Source organism: Anomaloglossus baeobatrachus, chromosome 11 (genome assembly GCF_048569485.1).
Source record: "Anomaloglossus baeobatrachus isolate aAnoBae1 chromosome 11, aAnoBae1.hap1, whole genome shotgun sequence".
Lineage (NCBI taxonomy): Eukaryota > Metazoa > Chordata > Amphibia > Anura > Aromobatidae > Anomaloglossus > Anomaloglossus baeobatrachus.
Window position 1 is genome coordinate 190507442 of NC_134363.1, and position 20043 is coordinate 190527484.

General features: G+C 52.1%; 1 protein-coding gene and 1 long non-coding RNA gene across 3 annotated transcripts in view; one reads left to right on the plus strand and one right to left on the minus strand.

Annotated features, from left to right (window-relative positions):
* The window catches only part of KIRREL3 (kirre like nephrin family adhesion molecule 3), a 1021297-nt gene that overhangs the window by 354099 nt on the left and 647155 nt on the right, over window positions 1–20043 (minus strand). For both annotated transcript variants that reach the window (XM_075328418.1, XM_075328420.1), the window contains exon 2: window positions 4986–5042. In XM_075328418.1, coding sequence (XP_075184533.1) covers window positions 4986–5042 — 57 coding nt within the window. The remainder of the gene's footprint in view (window positions 1–4985; window positions 5043–20043) is intronic.
* The window catches only part of LOC142256631 (uncharacterized), a 104237-nt gene that overhangs the window by 13639 nt on the left and 70555 nt on the right, over window positions 1–20043 (plus strand). The gene's annotated exons all lie outside the window — the stretch shown is intronic.

Genomic DNA, 20043 nt, shown 5'->3' on the forward strand with positions numbered 1-20043 from the left:
ACTGGAAAATGAGCCAGGAATCTCACAGAACTGGAAGATGTCTCCAAGGAAGAGCAGTACATGCAAGACGAGCCAGGAATCTCACAGAACTGGAAAACGTCTCCAAGGAAGAGCAGAGCATGCAAGACGAGCCAGGAATCTCACAGAACTGGAAGACGTCTTCAAGGAAGAGCAGTGCATGCAAGACGAGCCAGGAATCTCACAGAACTGGAAGACGTCTCCAAGGAAGAGCAGTGCATGCAAGACAAGCCAGGAAACTCATAGAACTGGAAGACGCCTCCAAGGAAGAGCAGTGCATGCAAGACAAGCCAAGAATCTCACAGAAATGGAAGACATCTCCAAGGAAGAGCAGTACATGCAAGACGAGCCAGGAATCTCACAGAAATGGAAGACGTCTCCAAGGAAGAGCAGTGTATGCAAGACGAGCTAGGAATCTCACAGAACTGGAAGACGTCTCCAAGGAAGAGCAATGCATGCAAGACTAGCCAGGGATCTCTCAACTGGAAGACATCACGAAGGAAGAGCAGTGCATGGAAGACGAGCCAGGAATATCACAGAACTGGAAGACGTCTCCAAGGAAGAGCAGTGCATGCAAGACAAGCCAGGAAACTCATAGAACTGGAAGACGCCTCCAAGGAAGAGCAGTGCATGCAAGAAGAGCCAAGAATCTCACAGAAATGGAAGACATCTCCAAGGAAGAGCAGTACATGCAAGATGAGCCAGGAATCTCACAGAAATGGAAGACGTCTCCAAGGAAGAGCAGTGTATGCAAGACGAGCTAGGAATCTCACAGAACTGGAAGACGTCTCCAAGGAAGAGCAATGCATGCAAGACAAGCCAGGAATCTCTCAACTGGAAGACATCTCCAAGGAAGAGCAGTGCATGGAAGACGAGCCAGGAATCTCACAGAACTGGAAGACGTCCCCAAGGAAGAGCAGTGCATGCAAGACAAGCCAGGAAACTCATAGAACTGGAAGACGCCTCCAAGGAAGAGCAGTACATGTAAGATGAGCCTGGAATCTCACAGAAATGGAAGACGTCTCCAAGGAAGAGCAGTGTATGCAATACAAGCCAGGAATCTGACAGAACTGGAAGACGAGCCAGGAATCTCACAGAACTGGAAGACGTCTCCAAGGAAGAGCAGTGCATGCAAGACAAGCCAGGATTCTCACAGAACTGGAAGACGTCTCCAAGGAAGAGCAATTCATGCAAGACGAGCCAGGAAACTCATAGAACTGGGAGACGCCTCCAAGGAAGAGCAGTGCATGCAAGACGAGCCAGGAATCTCACAGAACTGGAAGACGTCTCCAAGGAAAAGCAATGCATGCAAGACGAGCCAGGAATCTCACAGAACTGGAAGACGCCTCCAAGGAAAAGCAGTGCATGCAAGACGAGCCAAGAATCTCACAGAAATGGAAGACGTCTCCAAGGAAGAGCAGTGCATGCAATACAAGCCAGGAATCTGACAGAACTGGAAGACGAGCCAGGAATCTCACAGAACTGGAAGACGAGCCGGGAATCTCATAGAACTGGAAGATGTCTCCAAGGAAGAGCAGAGCATGCAAGACGAGCCAGGAATCTCACAGAACTGGAAGACGTCTTCAAGGAAGAGCAGTGCATGCAAGACGAGCCAGGAATCTCACAGAACTGGAAGACGTCTCCAAGGAAGAGCAGTGCATGCAAGACAAGCCAGGAATCTGACAGAACTGGAAGACGTCTCCAAGGAAGAGCAATGCATGCAAGACGAGCCAGGAATCTCTCAACTGGAAGACGTCTCCAAGGAAGAGCAGTACATGCAAGACAAGCCAAGAAACTCATAGAACTGGAAGACGCCTCCAAGGAAGAGCAGTGCATGCAAGACGAGCCAGGAATCTCACAGAACTGGAAGACGTCTCCAAGGAAGAGCAGTGCATGCAAGACGAGCCAGGAATCTCACAGAACTGGAAGACGTCTCCAAGGAAGAGCAGTGCATGCAAGACGAGCCGGGAATCTCACAGAACTGGAAGATGTCTCCAAGGAAGAGCAGTGCATGCAAGACGAGCCAGGAATCCCACAGAACTGGAAGACGTCTCCAAGGAAAAGCAGTGTATGCAAGATAAGCCAGGAATCTCACAGAAATGGAAAACGTCTCCAAGGAAGAGCAGTGCATGCAAGACGAGCCAGGAATCCCACAGAACTGGAAGACGTCTCCAAGGAAAAACAGTGCATGCAAGATAAGCCAGGAATCTCACAGAAATGGAAAACGTCTCCAAGGAAGAGCAGTGCATGCAATACAAGCTAGGAATCTCACAGAACTGGAAGACGAGCCAGGAATCTCACAGAACTGGAAGACGAGCCAGGAATCTCACAGAACTGGAAGACGAGCCAGGAATCTCACAGAACTGGAAGATGTCTTCAAGGAAGACTGGATGAAAATGCCTCAAATAAGAATTGAAAGACTTTTGGCTGCTACACGTTTACAAGCTGTGATACTTGCCAAACAGGGCGCTACTAACCATGCAGGGTGCCCTAACTTTCCTTTTTTGTTAATGCTAAAATGTAAAAGATGAAAATATTTTTTATTCCCCGCTAAAATACAAAGGAAATGTGTCCTCTGTAACCATGCAGGGTGTTCAAAGTTTTGCAAACATAGATCCATCTTTCTTTTTTCTTCATTTAAAAATGTAAAAATGAATGCAACATATACAGGGTGTACAGTTAGGTCCAGAAATATTTGGACAGTGACACAAGTTTTGTTATTTTAGCTGTTTACAAAAACATGTTCAGAAATACAATTCTATATATAATATGGGCTGAAAGTGCACACTCCCAGCTGCAATATGAGAGTTTTCACATCCAAATCGGAGAAAGGGTTTAGGAATCATAGCTCTGTAATGCATAGCCTCCTCTTTTTCAAGGGACCAAAAGTAATTGGACAAGGGGCTCTAAGGGCTGCAATTAACTCTGAAGGCGTCTCCCTCGTTAACCTGTAATCAATGAAGTAGTTAAAAGGTCTGGGGTTGATTACAGGTGTGTGGTTTGCATTTGGAAGCTGTTGCTGTGACCAGACAACATGCGGTCTAAGGAACTCTCAATTGAGGTGAAGCAGAACATCCTGAGGCTGAAAAAAAAGAAAAAATCCATCAGAGAGATAGCAGACATGCTTGGAGTAGCAAAATCAACAGTCGGGTACATTCTGAGAAAAAAGGAATTGACTGGTGAGCTTGGGAACTCAAAAAGGCCTGGGCGTCCACGGATGACAACAGTGGTGGATGATCGCCGCATACTTTCTTTGGTGAAGAAGAACCCGTTCACAACATCAACTGAAGTCCAGAACACTCTCAGTGAAGTAGGTGTATCTGTCTCTAAGTCACCAGTAAAGAGAAGACTCCATGAAAGTAAATACAAAGGGTTCACATCTAGATGCAAACCATTCATCAATTCCAAAAATAGACAGGCCAGAGTTACATTTGCTGAAAAATACCTCATGAAGCCAGCTCAGTTCTGGAAAAGTATTCTATGGACAGATGAGACAAAGATCAACCTGTACCAGAATGATGGGAAGAAAAAAGACTGGAGAAGAAAGGGAACGGCACATGATCCAAGGCACACCACACCCTCTGTAAAACATGGTGGAGGCAACGTGATGGCATGGGCATGCATGGCTTTCAATGGCACTGGGTCACTTGTGTTTATTGATGACATAACAGCAGACAAGAGTAGCCGGATGAATTCTGAAGTGTACCGGGATATACTTTCAGCCCAGATTCAGCCAAATGCCGCAAAGTTGATCGGATGGTGCTTCATAGTACAGATGGACAATGACCCCAAGCATACAGCCAAAGCTACCCAGGAGTTCATGAGTGCAAAAAAGTGGAACATTCTGCAATGGCCAAGTCAATCACCAGATCTTAACCCAATTGAGCATGCATTTCACTTGCTCAAATCCAGACTTAAGATGGAAAGACCCACAAACAAGCAAGACCTGAAGGCTGCGGCTGTAAAGGCCTGGCAAAGCATTAAGAAGGAGGAAACCCAGCGTTTGGTGATGTCCATGGGTTCCAGACTTAAGGCAGTGATTGCCTCCAAAGGATTCGCAACAAAATATTGAAAATAAAAATATTTTGTTTGGGTTTGGTTTATTTGTCCAATTACTTTTGACCTCCTAAAATGTGGAGTGTTTGTAAAGAAATGTGACAATTCCTACAATTTCTATCAGATATTTCTGTTCAAACCTTCAAATTAAACGTTACAATCTGCACTTGAATTCTGTTGTAGAGGTTTCATTTCAAATCCAATGTGGTGGCATGCAGAGCCCAACTCGCCAAAATTGTCACTGTCCAAAGATTTCTGGACCTAACTGTATGTGTGTGTGTGTGTGTGTGTGTGTGTGTGTGTGTGTGTGTGTGTGTGTGTATATACTGTCTTTGCCTAAAATACAAAGGCAATGTGTCATCTGTAACTTTCTGCCTTTTAGAGATCATTCCATTTTCAGCTTACCTGTTCACAATCACAGGATTTTTGACCAGGGGTGCACAGACTTTTGCATGCCAGTGTATATCTGTGCTCAGTTTTGTGGCTGGTGTTTTACAAGGCTATATCTTCAGAGCAGCACTCAGTAAGTGTTGTCATAGGGCCAGAGGCCCTGCGGGAATCGGCTCAATATAAATCACTTTTGTGCCTTCCTCGTGTCCTCATCACTAATCTGAAGTTTAGGAGAAGATTCTCGACACTTTCTACTTCTAGATGACGATGATGTCGGTCTTCTGTCTGGAAGCCAAGTCAAGGCTCGTGTAAACGTTTTGCTGAAAGTAACACATGAAATTACATTCGATAAAACGTCTCTAATTTTGGTTTGTAATAACAGACATTGAGTCGGTTTATAAAGAGCTGTGAGAAGACGGGGGAAGGAGCACGAGGCGGCTGCGAGGAGCACGAGGCGGCTGCGAGGAGCACGAGGCGGCTGCGAGGAGCACGAGGCGGCTGCGAGGAGCACGGGGACTTACTTTCAGACATCTTGCGGAACTTGTCCTTTGACATATATCCCAGAGACAGACCAAAACCTGAAAAAGACAAAGAAAGGAGCAATTAAGTGACTGGGAGACATCTCACCTCATTGTACTATCATGTGACGTCTAAGATCTCTGCTTGCTGCCATCAAAGGAGAACATTTAGCTCTAGATCCCGAAAATCCACCCTGAGCTAACGCCATCACCGCGATGGCTTGTGCAGCGGATCCAGAGCAGATAACCGAACCATAAACACAAGGATACATTGTATCAGGACTGAGGATCCTACACCCAAGGTCAGGCTCAGTGTATCAGGACTGAGGATCCTACACCCCAAGGTCAGGCTCATTGTATCAGGACTGAGGATCCTACACCCCAAGGTCAGGCTCATTGTATCAGGACTGAGGATCCTACACCCCAAGGTCAGGCTCAGTGTATCAGGACTGAGGATCCTACCCCCCAAGGTCAGGCTCATTGTATCAGGACTGAGGATCCTACACCCCAATGTCAGGCTCATTGTATCAGGACTGAGGATCCTACCCCCCAAGGTCAGGCTCATTGTATCAGGACTGAGGATCCTACCCCCCAAGGTCAGGCTCATTGTATCAGGACTGAGGATCCTACCCCCCAATGTCAGGCTCATTGAATCAGGACTGAGGATCCTACACCCCAAGGTTAGGCTCATTGTATCAGGACTGAGGATCCTACACTCCAAGGTCAGGCTCAGTGTATCAGGACTGAGGATCCTACCCCCCAAGGTCAGGCTCATTGTATCAGGACTGAGGACCCTACACCCCAAGGTCAGGCTCATTGTATCAGGACTGAGGATCCTACCCCCCAAGGTCAGGCTCATTGTATCAGGACTGAGGATCGTACCCCCCAAGGTCAGGCTCATTGTATCAGGACTGAGGACCGTACCCCCCAAGGTCAGGCTCATTGTATCAGGACTGAGGACCGTACACCCCAAGGTCAGGCTCATTGTATCAGGACTGAGGATCGTACCCCCCAAGGTCAGGCTCATTGTATCAGGACTGAGGATCCTACACCCTAAGGTCAGGCTCATTGTATCAGGACTGAGGATCCTACACCCCAAGGTCAGGCTCATTGTATCAGGACTGAGGATCGTACCCCCCAAGGTCAGGCTCATTGTATCAGGACTGAGGACCCTACACCCCAAGGTCAGGCTCAGGAGTATTTAGACTGGATACAATTGTAACAATCCCCCAGCTGTGAGACGTATTAGGTTGGATTCACATATCCATGTTTCCAGCTGGAGTGCAGGAATTGGCTGGGGGTCTCCAGACCTCGTCCTCATATATTTGACAGTGACATTCGTTTGTGGAGACCCCCAGCCCAAGTCCAGACTGCGAAACATGGAAGCACGACACCGGCCTGGAAATCGTCCATTCGTTTACAGCGAGAAAATATCCTCAATTAGTAACATTACAGTGAAAGTTTATTAGAAAGTTACAGGACAAGGACCGCGTTCATCGTCGGGACATCGGGATAACGGCCGGTCTGAACGCACGCGGTCTGCGGTGATAACGAGGATTTACAGGCCCAGCGCTGCTCGTTACAGGACAAGGATCGCGTTCATCGTCTGGACATCGGGATAACGGCCGGTCTGAACGCACGCGGTCTGCGGTGATAACGAGGATTTACGGGCCCAGCGCCGCTCGTTACAGGACGCCGCACATCATGTGACTGCCTGAGATTTGCTCGTTACACAATGCACAATGACACATTAACCGATGACTATTAATTGCGTGTTTATGGCTCTGCGGCTGCAGCGGCTTTATTTTATGGGGGTGCATTAAATTGATGAATTCTCGAGCTCCTGATCGGAGTGCACAGACGTTCCCCGACCGTTACCACCTTCCCTATGTGGACACAACTCCTGAATTAAAGGGAACCTGCAATCACTTCTCACAACCTAAACCGCTATGTGGGGTCTCGAGACATTCCAGAACCTGTCCACGAACAGCAACAGCAAAACTCTGCTGCTTCCTACAAAGTCTCTCCAAGAGTCCAGTGGGCGTGTCTTCAGGGCCCGAGTCCTATGACCTCATAATCATCCTCTCCCACCTGAAGCCTCCCACATTAATCAGTGTCCCCGATAACAGACAACAGGTATGTAAGAGGGGTGGACGCAGAGATGACCGGGCACGTGATGTGGAGGAAACAGCCAGAGGACACTTATCACCTCCTGGAAAACTTCATGAAGGAAAAGGTGACGAAAACGTAAAACATTTGTCAAATCGATAATATCAGGAAACCTTACAAATGACTGTTTAATTGAGTGATGACTCTGTGCGTCTGAGCTGGGAGATACCACTGTACAGGGGGAGATGGCGAGTGCACAGCGGAAACACAAGGGAGACCTTCATATGAAATGTATCCGAACAAGGCACTGTACAATGAGTTCATATAGAAGGTGGGACAAGGCACCCCCCTTGTCCCGCCCCCGAGGAGCTGCTATTCCAGAAATGTCCTGCAATATTCCCTGGAGTAACACTTTTGTTACCTACTTTCATCCTTGAACATTTCTACAATTTGCATACTGCATTTTGTTTCGGAGCTGGCTCGATTAATGCGCACTTCACTCTGCAGATTCTGGACAGGGCAGTCACTGATCCGCAGGCTCTGAATCTGACCATTCCCATAGGGCGATCACTGATCCACAGGGTCTAGATGTGATCATTTCCATAGGGCCATCACTGATCCACAGGCTCTGAATCTGATCATTCCCATGGAGCGGTCATTGATCCGCACGGTCTAGATCTGACCATTGCCATAGGGCAGTCATTGATCCACAGGGTGTAGATCTGACCATTCCCATAGGGCGGCCATTGATTCCCCTGGTCTGGATCTGACTATTCCCATAGGGCGGCCATTGATTCCCCTGGTCTGGATCTGACTATTCCCATAGGGCGGTCACTGATCCGCAGGGTCTGGATCTGACCATTCCCATAGGGCGACTGCTGTCCTTGCACACTGACTTGCAGGGTCTGGATCTGATCACTCCCATAGGGCGGTCACTGATCCACAGGGTCTGGATCTGACCATTCCCATAGGGCGGTCACTGATCCGCAGGGTCTGGATCTGACCATTCCCATAGGGCGGTCACTGATACGCAGGGTCTAGATCTGATCATTTCCATTGGGCGATCACTGATCCGCAGGGTCTAGATCTGACCATTCCCATAGGGCAGTTATTGATCCGCAGGGTCTAGATCTGACCATTCCCATAGGGCGGTCACTGATCCGCAGGGCCTGGATCTGACCATTCCCATAAGGCGGTCATTGATCCGCAGGGTCTAGATATGACCATTCCCATAGGGCGGTCACTGATCTGCAGGGTCTGGATCTGACCATTCCCATAGGGCGGTCACTGATCTGCAGGGTATGGATCTGAGCACTCCCATAGGGCGGTCACTGATCCGCAGGGTCTGGATCTGACCATTCCCATAGGGCGGTCACTGATACGCAGGGTCTAGATCTGATCATTTCCATTGGGCGATCACTGATCCGCAGGGTCTAGATCTGACCATTCCCATAGGGCAGTCATTGATCTGCAGGGTCTAGATCTGACCATTCCCATAGGGCGGTCACTGATCTGCAGGGTCTGGATCTGACCATTCCCATAGGGCGGTCACTGATCTGCAGGGTCTGGATCTGACCATTCCCATAGGGCGGTCACTGATCTGCAGGGTCTAGATCTGAGCACTCCCATAGGGCGGTCACTGATCCGCAGGGTCTGGATCTGATCATTCCCATAGGGCGGTCACTGATCCACAGGGTCTGGATCTGATCATTCCCATAGGGCGGTCACTGATCCGCAGGGTGTAGATCTGACCATTCTCATAGGGCGGTCACTGATCCGCAGGGTCTGGATCTGATCATTCCCATAGGGCGGTCACTGATCCGCAGGGTCTGGATCTGAGCACTCCCATAGGGCGGTCACTGATCCGCAGGGTCTGGATCTGAGCACTCCCATAGGGCGGTCACTGATCCGCAGGGTCTGGATCTGAGCACTCCCATAGGGCGGTCACTGATCCGCAGGGTCTGGATCTGAGCACTCCCATAGGGCGGTCACTGATTCGCAGGGTCTGGATCTGATCATTCCCATAGGGCGGTCACTGATCCGCAGGGTCTGGATCTGAGCACTCCCATGGGGCGGTCACTGATCTGCAGGGTCTGGATCTGAGCACTCCCATGGGGCGGTCACTGATCCGCAGGGTCTGGATCTGAGCACTCCCATAGGGCGGTCACTGATCCGCAGGGTCTGGATCTGAGCACTCCCATAGGGCGGTCACTGATCTGCAGGGTCTGGATCTGAGCACTCCCATAGGGCGGTCACTGATCCGCAGGGTCTGGATCTGAGCACTCCCATGGGGCGGTCACTGATCTGCAGGGTCTGGATCTGAGCACTCCCATAGGGCGGTCACTGATCCGCGCCCACATGATCTGCTCTGAGAAATGTCGCCACTTTCCTCATCACAATTTCTGTTACTGATAAGTGAGCGCAGCTCTGGATGTGACTGGATTAAAAAATCAATCCGGAATATTCTCGGCAGGGACTGGATTAATTAATAGCGCGATTACAATGCGTAATTAGACCTTTCCCGTCTACAGGGTGCAGACACGTGCGGCGGCGGGAGGCTACAGCCCCGGTCTGCCCTTTGTCGGCCAGATTGTGCCAGTCGCAGTGACCCGTATACAGACAGCGCGGCCATATGCTGCTGACAATCCTGGCAATATTCCCGCGCTGACGCTGCCAAGACACATGATGGAATAACAGCAGAATACAGCAATAATTAGCTCCTGTCACCGAGATCTTACCGGCTAATTCCACCGCCCCGGGCCCCGACCGCCGCAACAACAAAGATTCCCTATAATCAGCCGCAGCAAGAGCTGAACTCCAGATGCACATCACCTGCGCGGCCGATCCCGGAGGACGAGGCCGGAGTGTTTTATTCATGACGAGGTTTACTAAACCTTGTTAATCTTTAGTGCACCTGAGGGTCTGAGCGAGCGCGGAGAAGATAAGGCCGGGTCTGGAGAGAAGCAGGTCCAGGGAATTACAGAACACGCCGACAAGTAGGTCAGAAAGTCTGCAGAAACTTACCGCAGATTCACAGCCGGGGAGGCCGAGGGTCCGCACCTGTACGTGGCCATAGTAGGGCACAGATGTGGGCACGTGACCGATGCCTCCTGCGTCCACACAGCGGCTGCCAGACTGCTGTCCTTGCCATATACTCCCGTTCACCTCACAACTCCTGGAACAGCACGGCCATGCTGAACTTTCCTCCCACCTCTCCTCTAACTCTCTCTGACAACCTACAGTCCGGATTATCTCCTCATCATTCCACTGAAACTGCCCTGACTAAAATCACGAATGACTTACTGCCAAAGCCAACAAGCACTTCTCTGTACTCCTACTTCTAGACCTGTCCTCAGCCTTTGACACTGTTGACCACTCCCTGCTACTACAGATCCTCTCTTCCCTTGGTGTCAGAGATCTCGCCCTCTCTTGGATCTCTTCATACCTCTCCAACCGCACTTTTAGTGTCTCCCACTCCCACACAACCTCTTCATCCTGTCCTCTCTCTGTTGGCGTCCCTCAAGGCTCTGTCCTGGGACCCTTACTCTTTTCTATCTACACATTTGGCCTGGGACAACTCATAAAGTCCCATGGCTTCCAGTACCACCTATATGCCGATGACACTCAGATCTACCTCTCTGGTCCAGATGTCACATCTCTGCTGTCCAGAATCCCAGAGTGCCTATCTGCTATATCCTCCTTCTTCTCCTCTCGCTTCCTAAAGCTCAATGTGGCCAAAACTGAACTGATCATCTTTCCTCCGTCTCCCCTACACTCTCCACCTGATCTATCTATTACAATAAATAACATCACGCTCTCCCCAGCACACAAAGTTCGCTGCCTCGGAGTGACCTCTGACTCTGCCTTGTCCTTCATACCACACATCCAATCCCTCACCACCTCCTGTCGTCTTCAACTCAAAATATTTCCACAATCCGTCCTTTCCTCAACTCGCAATCTACAAAAATGCTAATGCATGCCCTCATAATCTCCCGCTTTGACTACAGTAACATCCTCCTCTGTGGTCTCCCTGCTTACACGCTCGCCCCTCTCAAGTCCATCCTTAATTCTGCTGCCCGAATGATCCACCTCTCTCCTCAATACCACCCCGCTTCTCCTCTCTGCATGTCCCTCCACTGGCTTCCAATCTTCCACCGTATCCAATTCAAACTACTAACACTGACCTACAAAGCCGTCCATAATCTGTCTCCTCCGTATATCTCCGAACCAATCTCCCACTACACTCCAACACGTCACCTCCGGTCCTCCCAAGATCTCCTTCTCTCTCATTCACTCCTCACGCAACCGACTCCAAGACTTCTCCCGAACATCCCCAGTCTCCTGGAACTCGCTGCCTCAACACGTCAGACTATCTGATACACTCGCAAGCTTCAAACGGAACCTGAAAACCCATCTATTCAGAAATGCCTATAATCTACAATGACCTCACTGCTTCACCACCACCGGAGCTGCCGCCTCCCCACCGTGCGGAGCCGCTGCCCCACCACCGTGCGGAGCCGCCGCCCGACCACCGTGCGGAGCCGCCGCCTCACCACCATGCGGAGCCACCGCCCGACCACCGTGCGGAGCCGCCGCCCCACCACCGTGCGAAGCCGCCGCCTCACCACCGTGCGGAGCCACCGCCCGACCACCGTGCGGAGCTGCCGCCTCACCACCGTGCGGAGCCGCCCAACCAATCTACACCCCACCTACTGTCTCCTCCCCAAAATCCTATAGAATGTAAGCCCGCAAAGGTAGGGCCCTCTTCCCTCTGTACTAGTCTGTCTACTGTAACTTGTGTATGTATTCTGTATGTAACCCCTTCCCATGTACAGCTCCATGGTGCTCTATAAATAATAATAATATACTGTTCTTGTACAGGGGCCATATAGTGTCCTTGCACAGGGGCCATATAGTGTCCTTCCACAGGGGCCATATATTGTCCTTGTACAGGGGCCATATACTGTCCTTGCACAGGGGGCCATATACTGTCCTTGTACAGGGGCCATATACTGTCCTTCCACAGGGGCCATATATTGTCCTTGTACAGGGGCCATATATTGTCCTTGTACAGGGGCCATATACTGTCCTTGCACAGGGGGCCATATACTGTCGTTGCACAGGGGCCATATAGTGTCCTTGCACAGAGGCCCATATACTGTCCTTGCACAGAGGCCCATATACTGTCCTTGCACAGGGGGCCATATACTGTCCTTGCACAGGGGCCCATATATTGTCCTTGCACAGGGGGCCATATAGTGTCCTTGCACAGGGGCTATATAGTGTCCTTGCACAGGGGCCCATATATTGTCCTTGCACAGAGGCCCATATACTGTCCTTGCACCACAGGGGCCCATATACTGTCCTTGCACAGGGGCCATATACTGTTCTTGCACAGGGGCTATATAGTGTCCTTGCACAGGGGCCCATATATTGTCCTTGCACAGGGGCCCATATATTGTCCTTGTACAGGGGCCATATGCTGTCCTTGCACAAGGGCCATATATTGTTCTTGCACAGGGGCCATATATTGTCCTTGCACAGGGGCCCATATACTGTCCTTGTACAGGGGCCCATATACTGTCCTTGCACAGGGGCCATATATTGTCCTTGCACAGGGGCCATATATTGTCCTTGCACAGGGGCCCATATACTGTCCTTGTACAGGGGCCATATACTGTCCTTGCACAGGGGCCATATATTGTCCTTGCACAGGGGCCCATATACTGTCCTTGTACAGGGGCCCATATACTGTCCTTGTACAGGGGCCCATATACTGTCCTTGCACAGGGGCCATATATTGTCCTTGCACAGGGGCCATATATTGTCCTTGCACAGAGGCCCATATACTGTCCTTGCACAGAGGCCCATATACTGTCCTTGTACAGGGGCCCATATACTGTCCTTGTACAGGGGCCATATACTGTCCTTGCACAGGGCCCATATACTGTCCTTGTACAGGGGCCATATATTGTCCTTGCACAGGGGCCATATATTGTCCTTGTACAGGGGCCATATACTGTCCTTGCACAGGGCCCATATACTGTCCTTGTACAGGGGCCATATATTGTCCTTGCACAGGGGCCATATATTGTCCTTGCACAGGGGCCATATATTGTCCTTGCACAGGGGCCATATATTGTCCTTGCACAGGGGCCCATATACTGTCCTTGTACAGGGGCCCATATACTGTCCTTGTACAGGGGCCCATATACTGTCCTTGCACAGGGGCCCATATACTGTCCTTGCACAGGGGCCACATACTGTCCTTGCACAGGGGCCATACCTCCTCATGTACAGCCCCTTAGGGGGGACATTTCTGGACCCCGGCACTTTGCTCATGGCAGCAGAGCGCCGCTGATCATTAATGACATGAATATGGCGCCTGTCCTCACTTCATGCATTCAGCTCCGGCTATCTGGACAGGACACTGCCTGGCCTGAGTGTACAGAGCTGTAATCTCTGCCTGATCAATGTGAACAGGTCCCTGAAGGACAGATAATTCCGCCTTCTGTAAATGAGCAGCTGCCGGAACATGGCCGCTCCTTGTCGCCTTAGGAACACGGACGGCTTTGATCTCTGAAAGTCTCCAGAGGGGTTGCGGACTATCAGTGCGGAGCAGACGTGCTCGGGTCGCGGCCTTAAACCCACAAGATGATTATTCCTTTTCCTTATAACATGTTTTCTTTTTCGTTGTCTTCCTTTCTTGCTCACTAAAGCTGAAACATGACCGGACTCCAGCTCGTCTGAAGAAGACGGCGGAGACGCTGTAGCCCGGATAATGGACGGCGGAGACGCTGCAGCCCGGATAATGGACGGCGGAGACGCTGCAGCCCGGATAATGGACGGCGGAGACGCTGCAGCCCGGATAATGGACGGCGGAGACGCTGCAGCCCGGAAAATGGACGGCGGAGACGCTGCAGCCCGGATAATGGACGGCGGAGACGCTTCAGCCCGAATAATGGACGGCGGAGACGCTGCAGCTCGGATAATGGACGGCGGAGACGCTGCAGCCCGGATAATGGACGGCAGAGACGCTGCAGCCCGGCTAATGGACGGCGGAGAAGCTGCAGCCCGGATAATGGACGGCGGAGACGCTGCAGCCCGGATAATGGACGGCGGAGACGCTGCAGCCCGGCTAATGGACGGCGGAGACGCTGCAGCCCGGATAATGGACGACGGAGACGCTGCAGCCCGGATAATGGACGGCGGAGACGCTGCAGCCCGGATAATGGACGGCGGAGACGCTGCAGCCTGGATAATGGACGGCGGAGACGCTGCAACCAGGATAATGGACGGCGGAGACGCTGCAGCCCGGATAATGGACAGCGAAGACGCTACAGTCCGGATAATGGATGGAGGACTACAACTCTCAGCATGCCCTGACCGTACAAGCCAGTGAGAATCCTCTGGGAGTTGTAGTGGTGCAGCATTCGGCGTGGCTGGGGAGCGCAGCTCTGGAGATTGCCGTCACTTCATCTCCCGTCTCCTCATGTCACTGATATTAAGTGAAATCTTTATGGACTCGGCTGAATTAATGGTTATGGACAGAGATTACAGCTCTGCTGAACGCCCGTCCCTTCACAGTCCCATTTTCGGTGACATTCAGGAATATGTGCGCTGCGCTCTCCGGAGTCGTCCGCTTTGTAAAGTACAATTGTCTCGTTTGTTAACGAGGCTGATGATATAATGACTTTGTTATTGATACATTGATGGATGCCGGGTTGTGCCGCTCTATAGGAGCCTGCGCTGCATTGTTACAGGCTTATTTATGGGCAATGCTGCAAATGAGAGGAATATTTCATAATAGGAGTTTAATTGACCCCTGAGTGTCTGAGAGGATCAATGACGGCAGGGAGGAGATTTAGATAGAAAATGATGCATGCAGCTCCCGTTATCACACGCCCGCGATGCAATGAGCGCAACCATATCACACACCCAGCCTAAAAAGAGCACACCCATATAACACGCTCCGCGATGCAATGAGCGCACCCATATCCCACGCCCAGCCTAAAAAGAGCATACCCGTATCACTCCCTGCAATGCGATGAGCGCACCCATATCACACCCCTGCCCTACAATGAGCGCACCCATATCACACACCCACGATACGATGAGCGCACCCATATCATATCCCTGCCCTACAATGAGTGTGCCCATATCAGACGCCCAGCCTAAAAAGAGCGCACCCATATAACACACCCGTGATATGATGAGCACACCCAGCCTACAATGAGCGCACCCATATCACACACCCAGCCTACAATAAGCGCGCCCATATCACACGCCCAGCCTACAATGAGCGCGCCCATATCACACGCCCAGCCTACAATGAGCGCACCCATATCACATGCCCAGCCTACAATGAGTGCACCAATATCACACGCCCAGCCTACAATGAGCGCACCCATATCACATGCCCAGCCTACAATGAGTGCACCCATATCACACGCCCAGCCTACAATGAGCGCACCCATATCACAAGCCCAGCCTACAATGAGCGCACCCATATCACAAGCCCAGCCTACAATGAGCGTGCCCATATCACACGCCCAGCCTACAATGAGCGCACCCATATCACACGTCCAGCCTACAATGAGCGCGCCCATATCACACGCCCAGCCTACAATGAGCGCACCCATATCACATGCCCAGCCTACAATGAGTGCACCCATATCACATGCCCAGCCTACAATGAGCGCACCCATATCACATGCCCAGCCTACAATGAGTGCACCCATATCACACGCCCAGCCTACAATGAGCGCACCCATATCACATGCCCAGCCTACAATGAGCGCACCCATATCACATGCCCAGCCTACAATGAGCGCACCCATATCACATGCCCAGCCTACAATGAGCGCGCCCATATCACACGCCCAGCCTACAATGAGCGCACCCATATTACACGCCCAGCCTACAATGAGCGCGCCCATATCACACGCCCAGCCTACAATGAGCGCACCCATATCACACGCCCAGCCTACAATGAGCGCGCCCATATCACATGCCCAGCCTACAATGAGTGCACCAATATCACACGCCCAGCCTACAATGAGCGCACCCATATCACACGCCCAGCCTACAATGAGTGCACACATATCACACACCCAGCCTACAATGAGCGCACCCATATCACACGCCCAGCCTACAATGAGCGCACCCATATCACATGCCCAGCCTACAATGAGCGCGCCCATATCACATGCCCAGCCTACAATGAGCGCACCCATATCACATGCCCAGCCTACAATGAGTGCACCCATATCACACGCCCAGCCTACAATGAGCGCACCCATATCACAAGCCCAGCCTACAATGAGCGCACCCATATCACAAGCCCAGCCTACATTGAGTGCACCATATCACACGCCCAGCCTACATTGAGTGCACCATATCACATGCCCAGCCTACATTGAGTGCACCATATCACATGCCCAGCCTACATTGAGTGCACCATATCACACACCCAGCCTACAATGAGTGCACCCATATCACACACCCAGCCTACAATGAGTGCACCATATCACACGCCCAGCCTACAATGAGCGCACCCATATCACACGCCCAGCCTACATTGAGTGCACCATATCACACACCCAGCCTACAATGAGTGCACCCATATCACACGCCCAGCCTACATTGAGTGCACCATATCACACGCCCAGCCTACATTGAGTGCACCATATCACATGCCCAGCCTACATTGAGTGCACCATATCACACGCCCAGCCTACAATGAGCGCGCCCATATCACACGCCCAGCCTACAATGAGCGCGCCCATATCACACACCCAGCCTACAATGAGTGCACCCATATCACACGCCCAGCCTACATTGAGTGCACCATATCACATGCCCAGCCTACAATGAGCGCGCCCATATCACACACCCAGCCTACATTGAGTGCACCATATCACACGCCCAGCCTACAATGAGTGCACCATATCACACGCCCAGCCTACAATGAGTGCACCCATATCACACGCCCAGCCTACAATGAGCGCACCCATATCACACGCCCAGCCTACAATGAGTGCACCATATCACACGCCCAGCCTACAATGAGCGCACCCATATCACACGCCCAGCCTACATTGAGTGCACCATATCACACGCCCGTGCTATATCGGCGTGCTCAGTGCAGCCATTACTTTGCCTGATAATCGCGTTTGCAGCACAGATCTGGTAATGTGAACGGCGTTCAGCAGAGAGGAGGATTGTTACTTTATTGTTACAATATAATGAAATAGAATATTGTTATAAAACGCCTGAAGATCCCGCCATCGCCAGACTTTCTTAAAGGGGCTCTCCAGGACAACAAGACTCTACTACTCAAGACAAGCCATGAAAATCATTGGGGTCTATCCACGGGCAAAAGCTGACGGGGGGCGGCCGACACCATGCGGTATGGATAGCAGTGACGGGGATCACAGCTCAGTCCAATCTGCCACGTGGTTCTGTGCTGCAATGCCAGGTACTGAGCACTAAATGTATGGTGTCTGGTAAAACGGGAGGAGGTGTCAGATCCCAACAGATCTGATGGGATAGATCGTCAGCTCTGTGGTCCGGTTCTGGTGTCACTGACCGTACCCGGCAGCACCAAACATGTTCATACGGAGAGACCCCCGACTGTACAAAACACCCCTGCAAATACCGCGTATCTGATCACTCGCGCTCCTCACTGATGGCGATCAATGGCAGTGTACTGTGTGCAGCTACAATCTCCATCCAACCAGATCTATCCAACCAAGATCTGCAGCGGCCTCTTCTCAGTGTGGACCCTGGTGCCGCAGACGTGTGATGGCCTCGGGCGTCCGGCCCGGATCTCACATACATTACATCGCGCTCAGTCCTTTCTTCCTATTGATTTGTCTGGGATTGGCGCAGCTATTATCTGCCAATTACAGCCGCAGACGTCGCATCAGTTAAATCGACGCATTTTAATTTCAATTAGAGCTTTGTAAGAACGAAGGAACATCTGCTCCGAAAATACCGCACAAGAAGCCATGTACTGTTAACTCCTGCACTGCCAGCCGTGCGCCGGCAGCCGAGGAGACGGGCGCCATCTACCAGTGGCCATACCAACTACTGGGACCACCAGCGATCCCAAGAGAAGGGGGCTGAGGACATCTGCGGCAGGCCACGGGCAGTGACGGAGGCGGGCGCAATCTAACAGTGGCCATACCGACTACTGGGACCAGCACCGATCCCAAGAGAAGGGGTCTGAGAGCAATCTGCGGCAGGCCACGGATAGTGACAGAGGCAGGCGCCATTTACCAGTGGCCATATTGACTACTGAGACCACCACCGATCCCAAGAGAAGGGGTCTGAGAGCAATCTGCGGCAGGCCACAGGCAATGACAGAGGCGGGCGCAATCTACCAGTGGCCATACCGACTACTGGAATCACCACCAATCCCAAGAGAAGGGGGCTGAGGACATCTGCGGCAGGCCACGAGCAGTGACGGAGGCGGGCGAAATCTACCAGTGGCCATACTGACTACTGGGACCACCACCGATCCCAAGAGAAGGGGTCTGAGGACATCTGCGGCAAACCACGGGCAGTGACAGAGGCAGGCGCCATCTACCAGTGGCCATACCGAGTACTGGGACCACCACCGATCCCAAGAGAAGGGGTCTGAGGACATCTGCGGCAGGCCACGGGCAGTGACAGAGGCAGGCGCCATCTACCAGTGGCCATACCGACTACTGGGACCACCACCGATCCCAAGATAAGGGGTCTGAGGACATCTGCGGCAGGCCACGGGCAGTGACAGAGGCAGGCGCCATCTACCAGTGGCCATACAGACTACTGGGACCACCACCGATCCCAAGATAAGGGGTCTGAGGACATCTGCGGCAGGCCACGGGCAGTGACAGAGGAAGGCGCCATCTACCAGTGGCCATACCGACTACTGGGACCACCACCGATCCCAAGAGAAGGGGTCTGAGGACATCTGCGGCAGGCCACGGGCAGTGAAAGAGGCAGGCGCCATCTACCAGTGGCCATACCGACTACTGGGACCACCACCAATCCCAAGAGAAGGGGTCTGAGGACATCTGCGGCAAACCATGGGCAGTGACAGAAACGGGCGCCATCTAACAGTGGCCATACCAACTACTGGGACCACCACCGATCCCAAGAGAAGGGGTCTGAGGACATCTGCGGCAGGCCACGGATAGTGACAGAACGGGCGCCATCTAACAGTGGCCATACCAACTACTGGGACCACCACCAATCCCAAGAGAAGGGGTCTGAGGGCAATCTGCGGCAGGCCACGGATAGTGACAGAGGCAGGCGCCATTTACCAGTGGCCATACCGACTACTGAGACCACCACCGATCCCAAGATAAGGGGTCTGAGGACATCTGCGGCAGGCCACGGGCAGTGACAGAGGCAGGCGCCATCTACCAGTGGCCATACCGACTACTGGGACCACCACCGATCCCAAGATAAGGGGTCTGAGGACATCTGCGGCAGGCCACGGGCAGTGACAGAGGCAGGCGCCATCTACCAGTGGCCATACCGACTACTGGGACCACCACCGATCCCAAGAGAAGGGGTCTGAGGACATCTGTGGCAGGCCACGGGCAGTGAAAGAGGCAGGCGCCATCTACCAGTGGCCATACCGACTACTGGGACCACCACCGATCCCAAGAGAAGGGGGCTGAGGACATCTGCGGCAAACCATGGGCAGTGACAGAAACGGGCGCCATCTAACAGTGGCCATACCAACTACTGGGACCACCACCGATCCCAAGAGAAGGGGTCTGAGGACATCTGCGGCAGGCCACGGGCAGTGACAGAGGCGGCGCCATCTACCAGTGGCCATACCGACTACTGGGACCACCACCGATCCCAAGAGAAGGGGTCTGAGGGCAATCTGCGGCAGGCCACGGATAGTGACAGAGGCAGGCGCCATTTACCAGTGGCCATATTGACTACT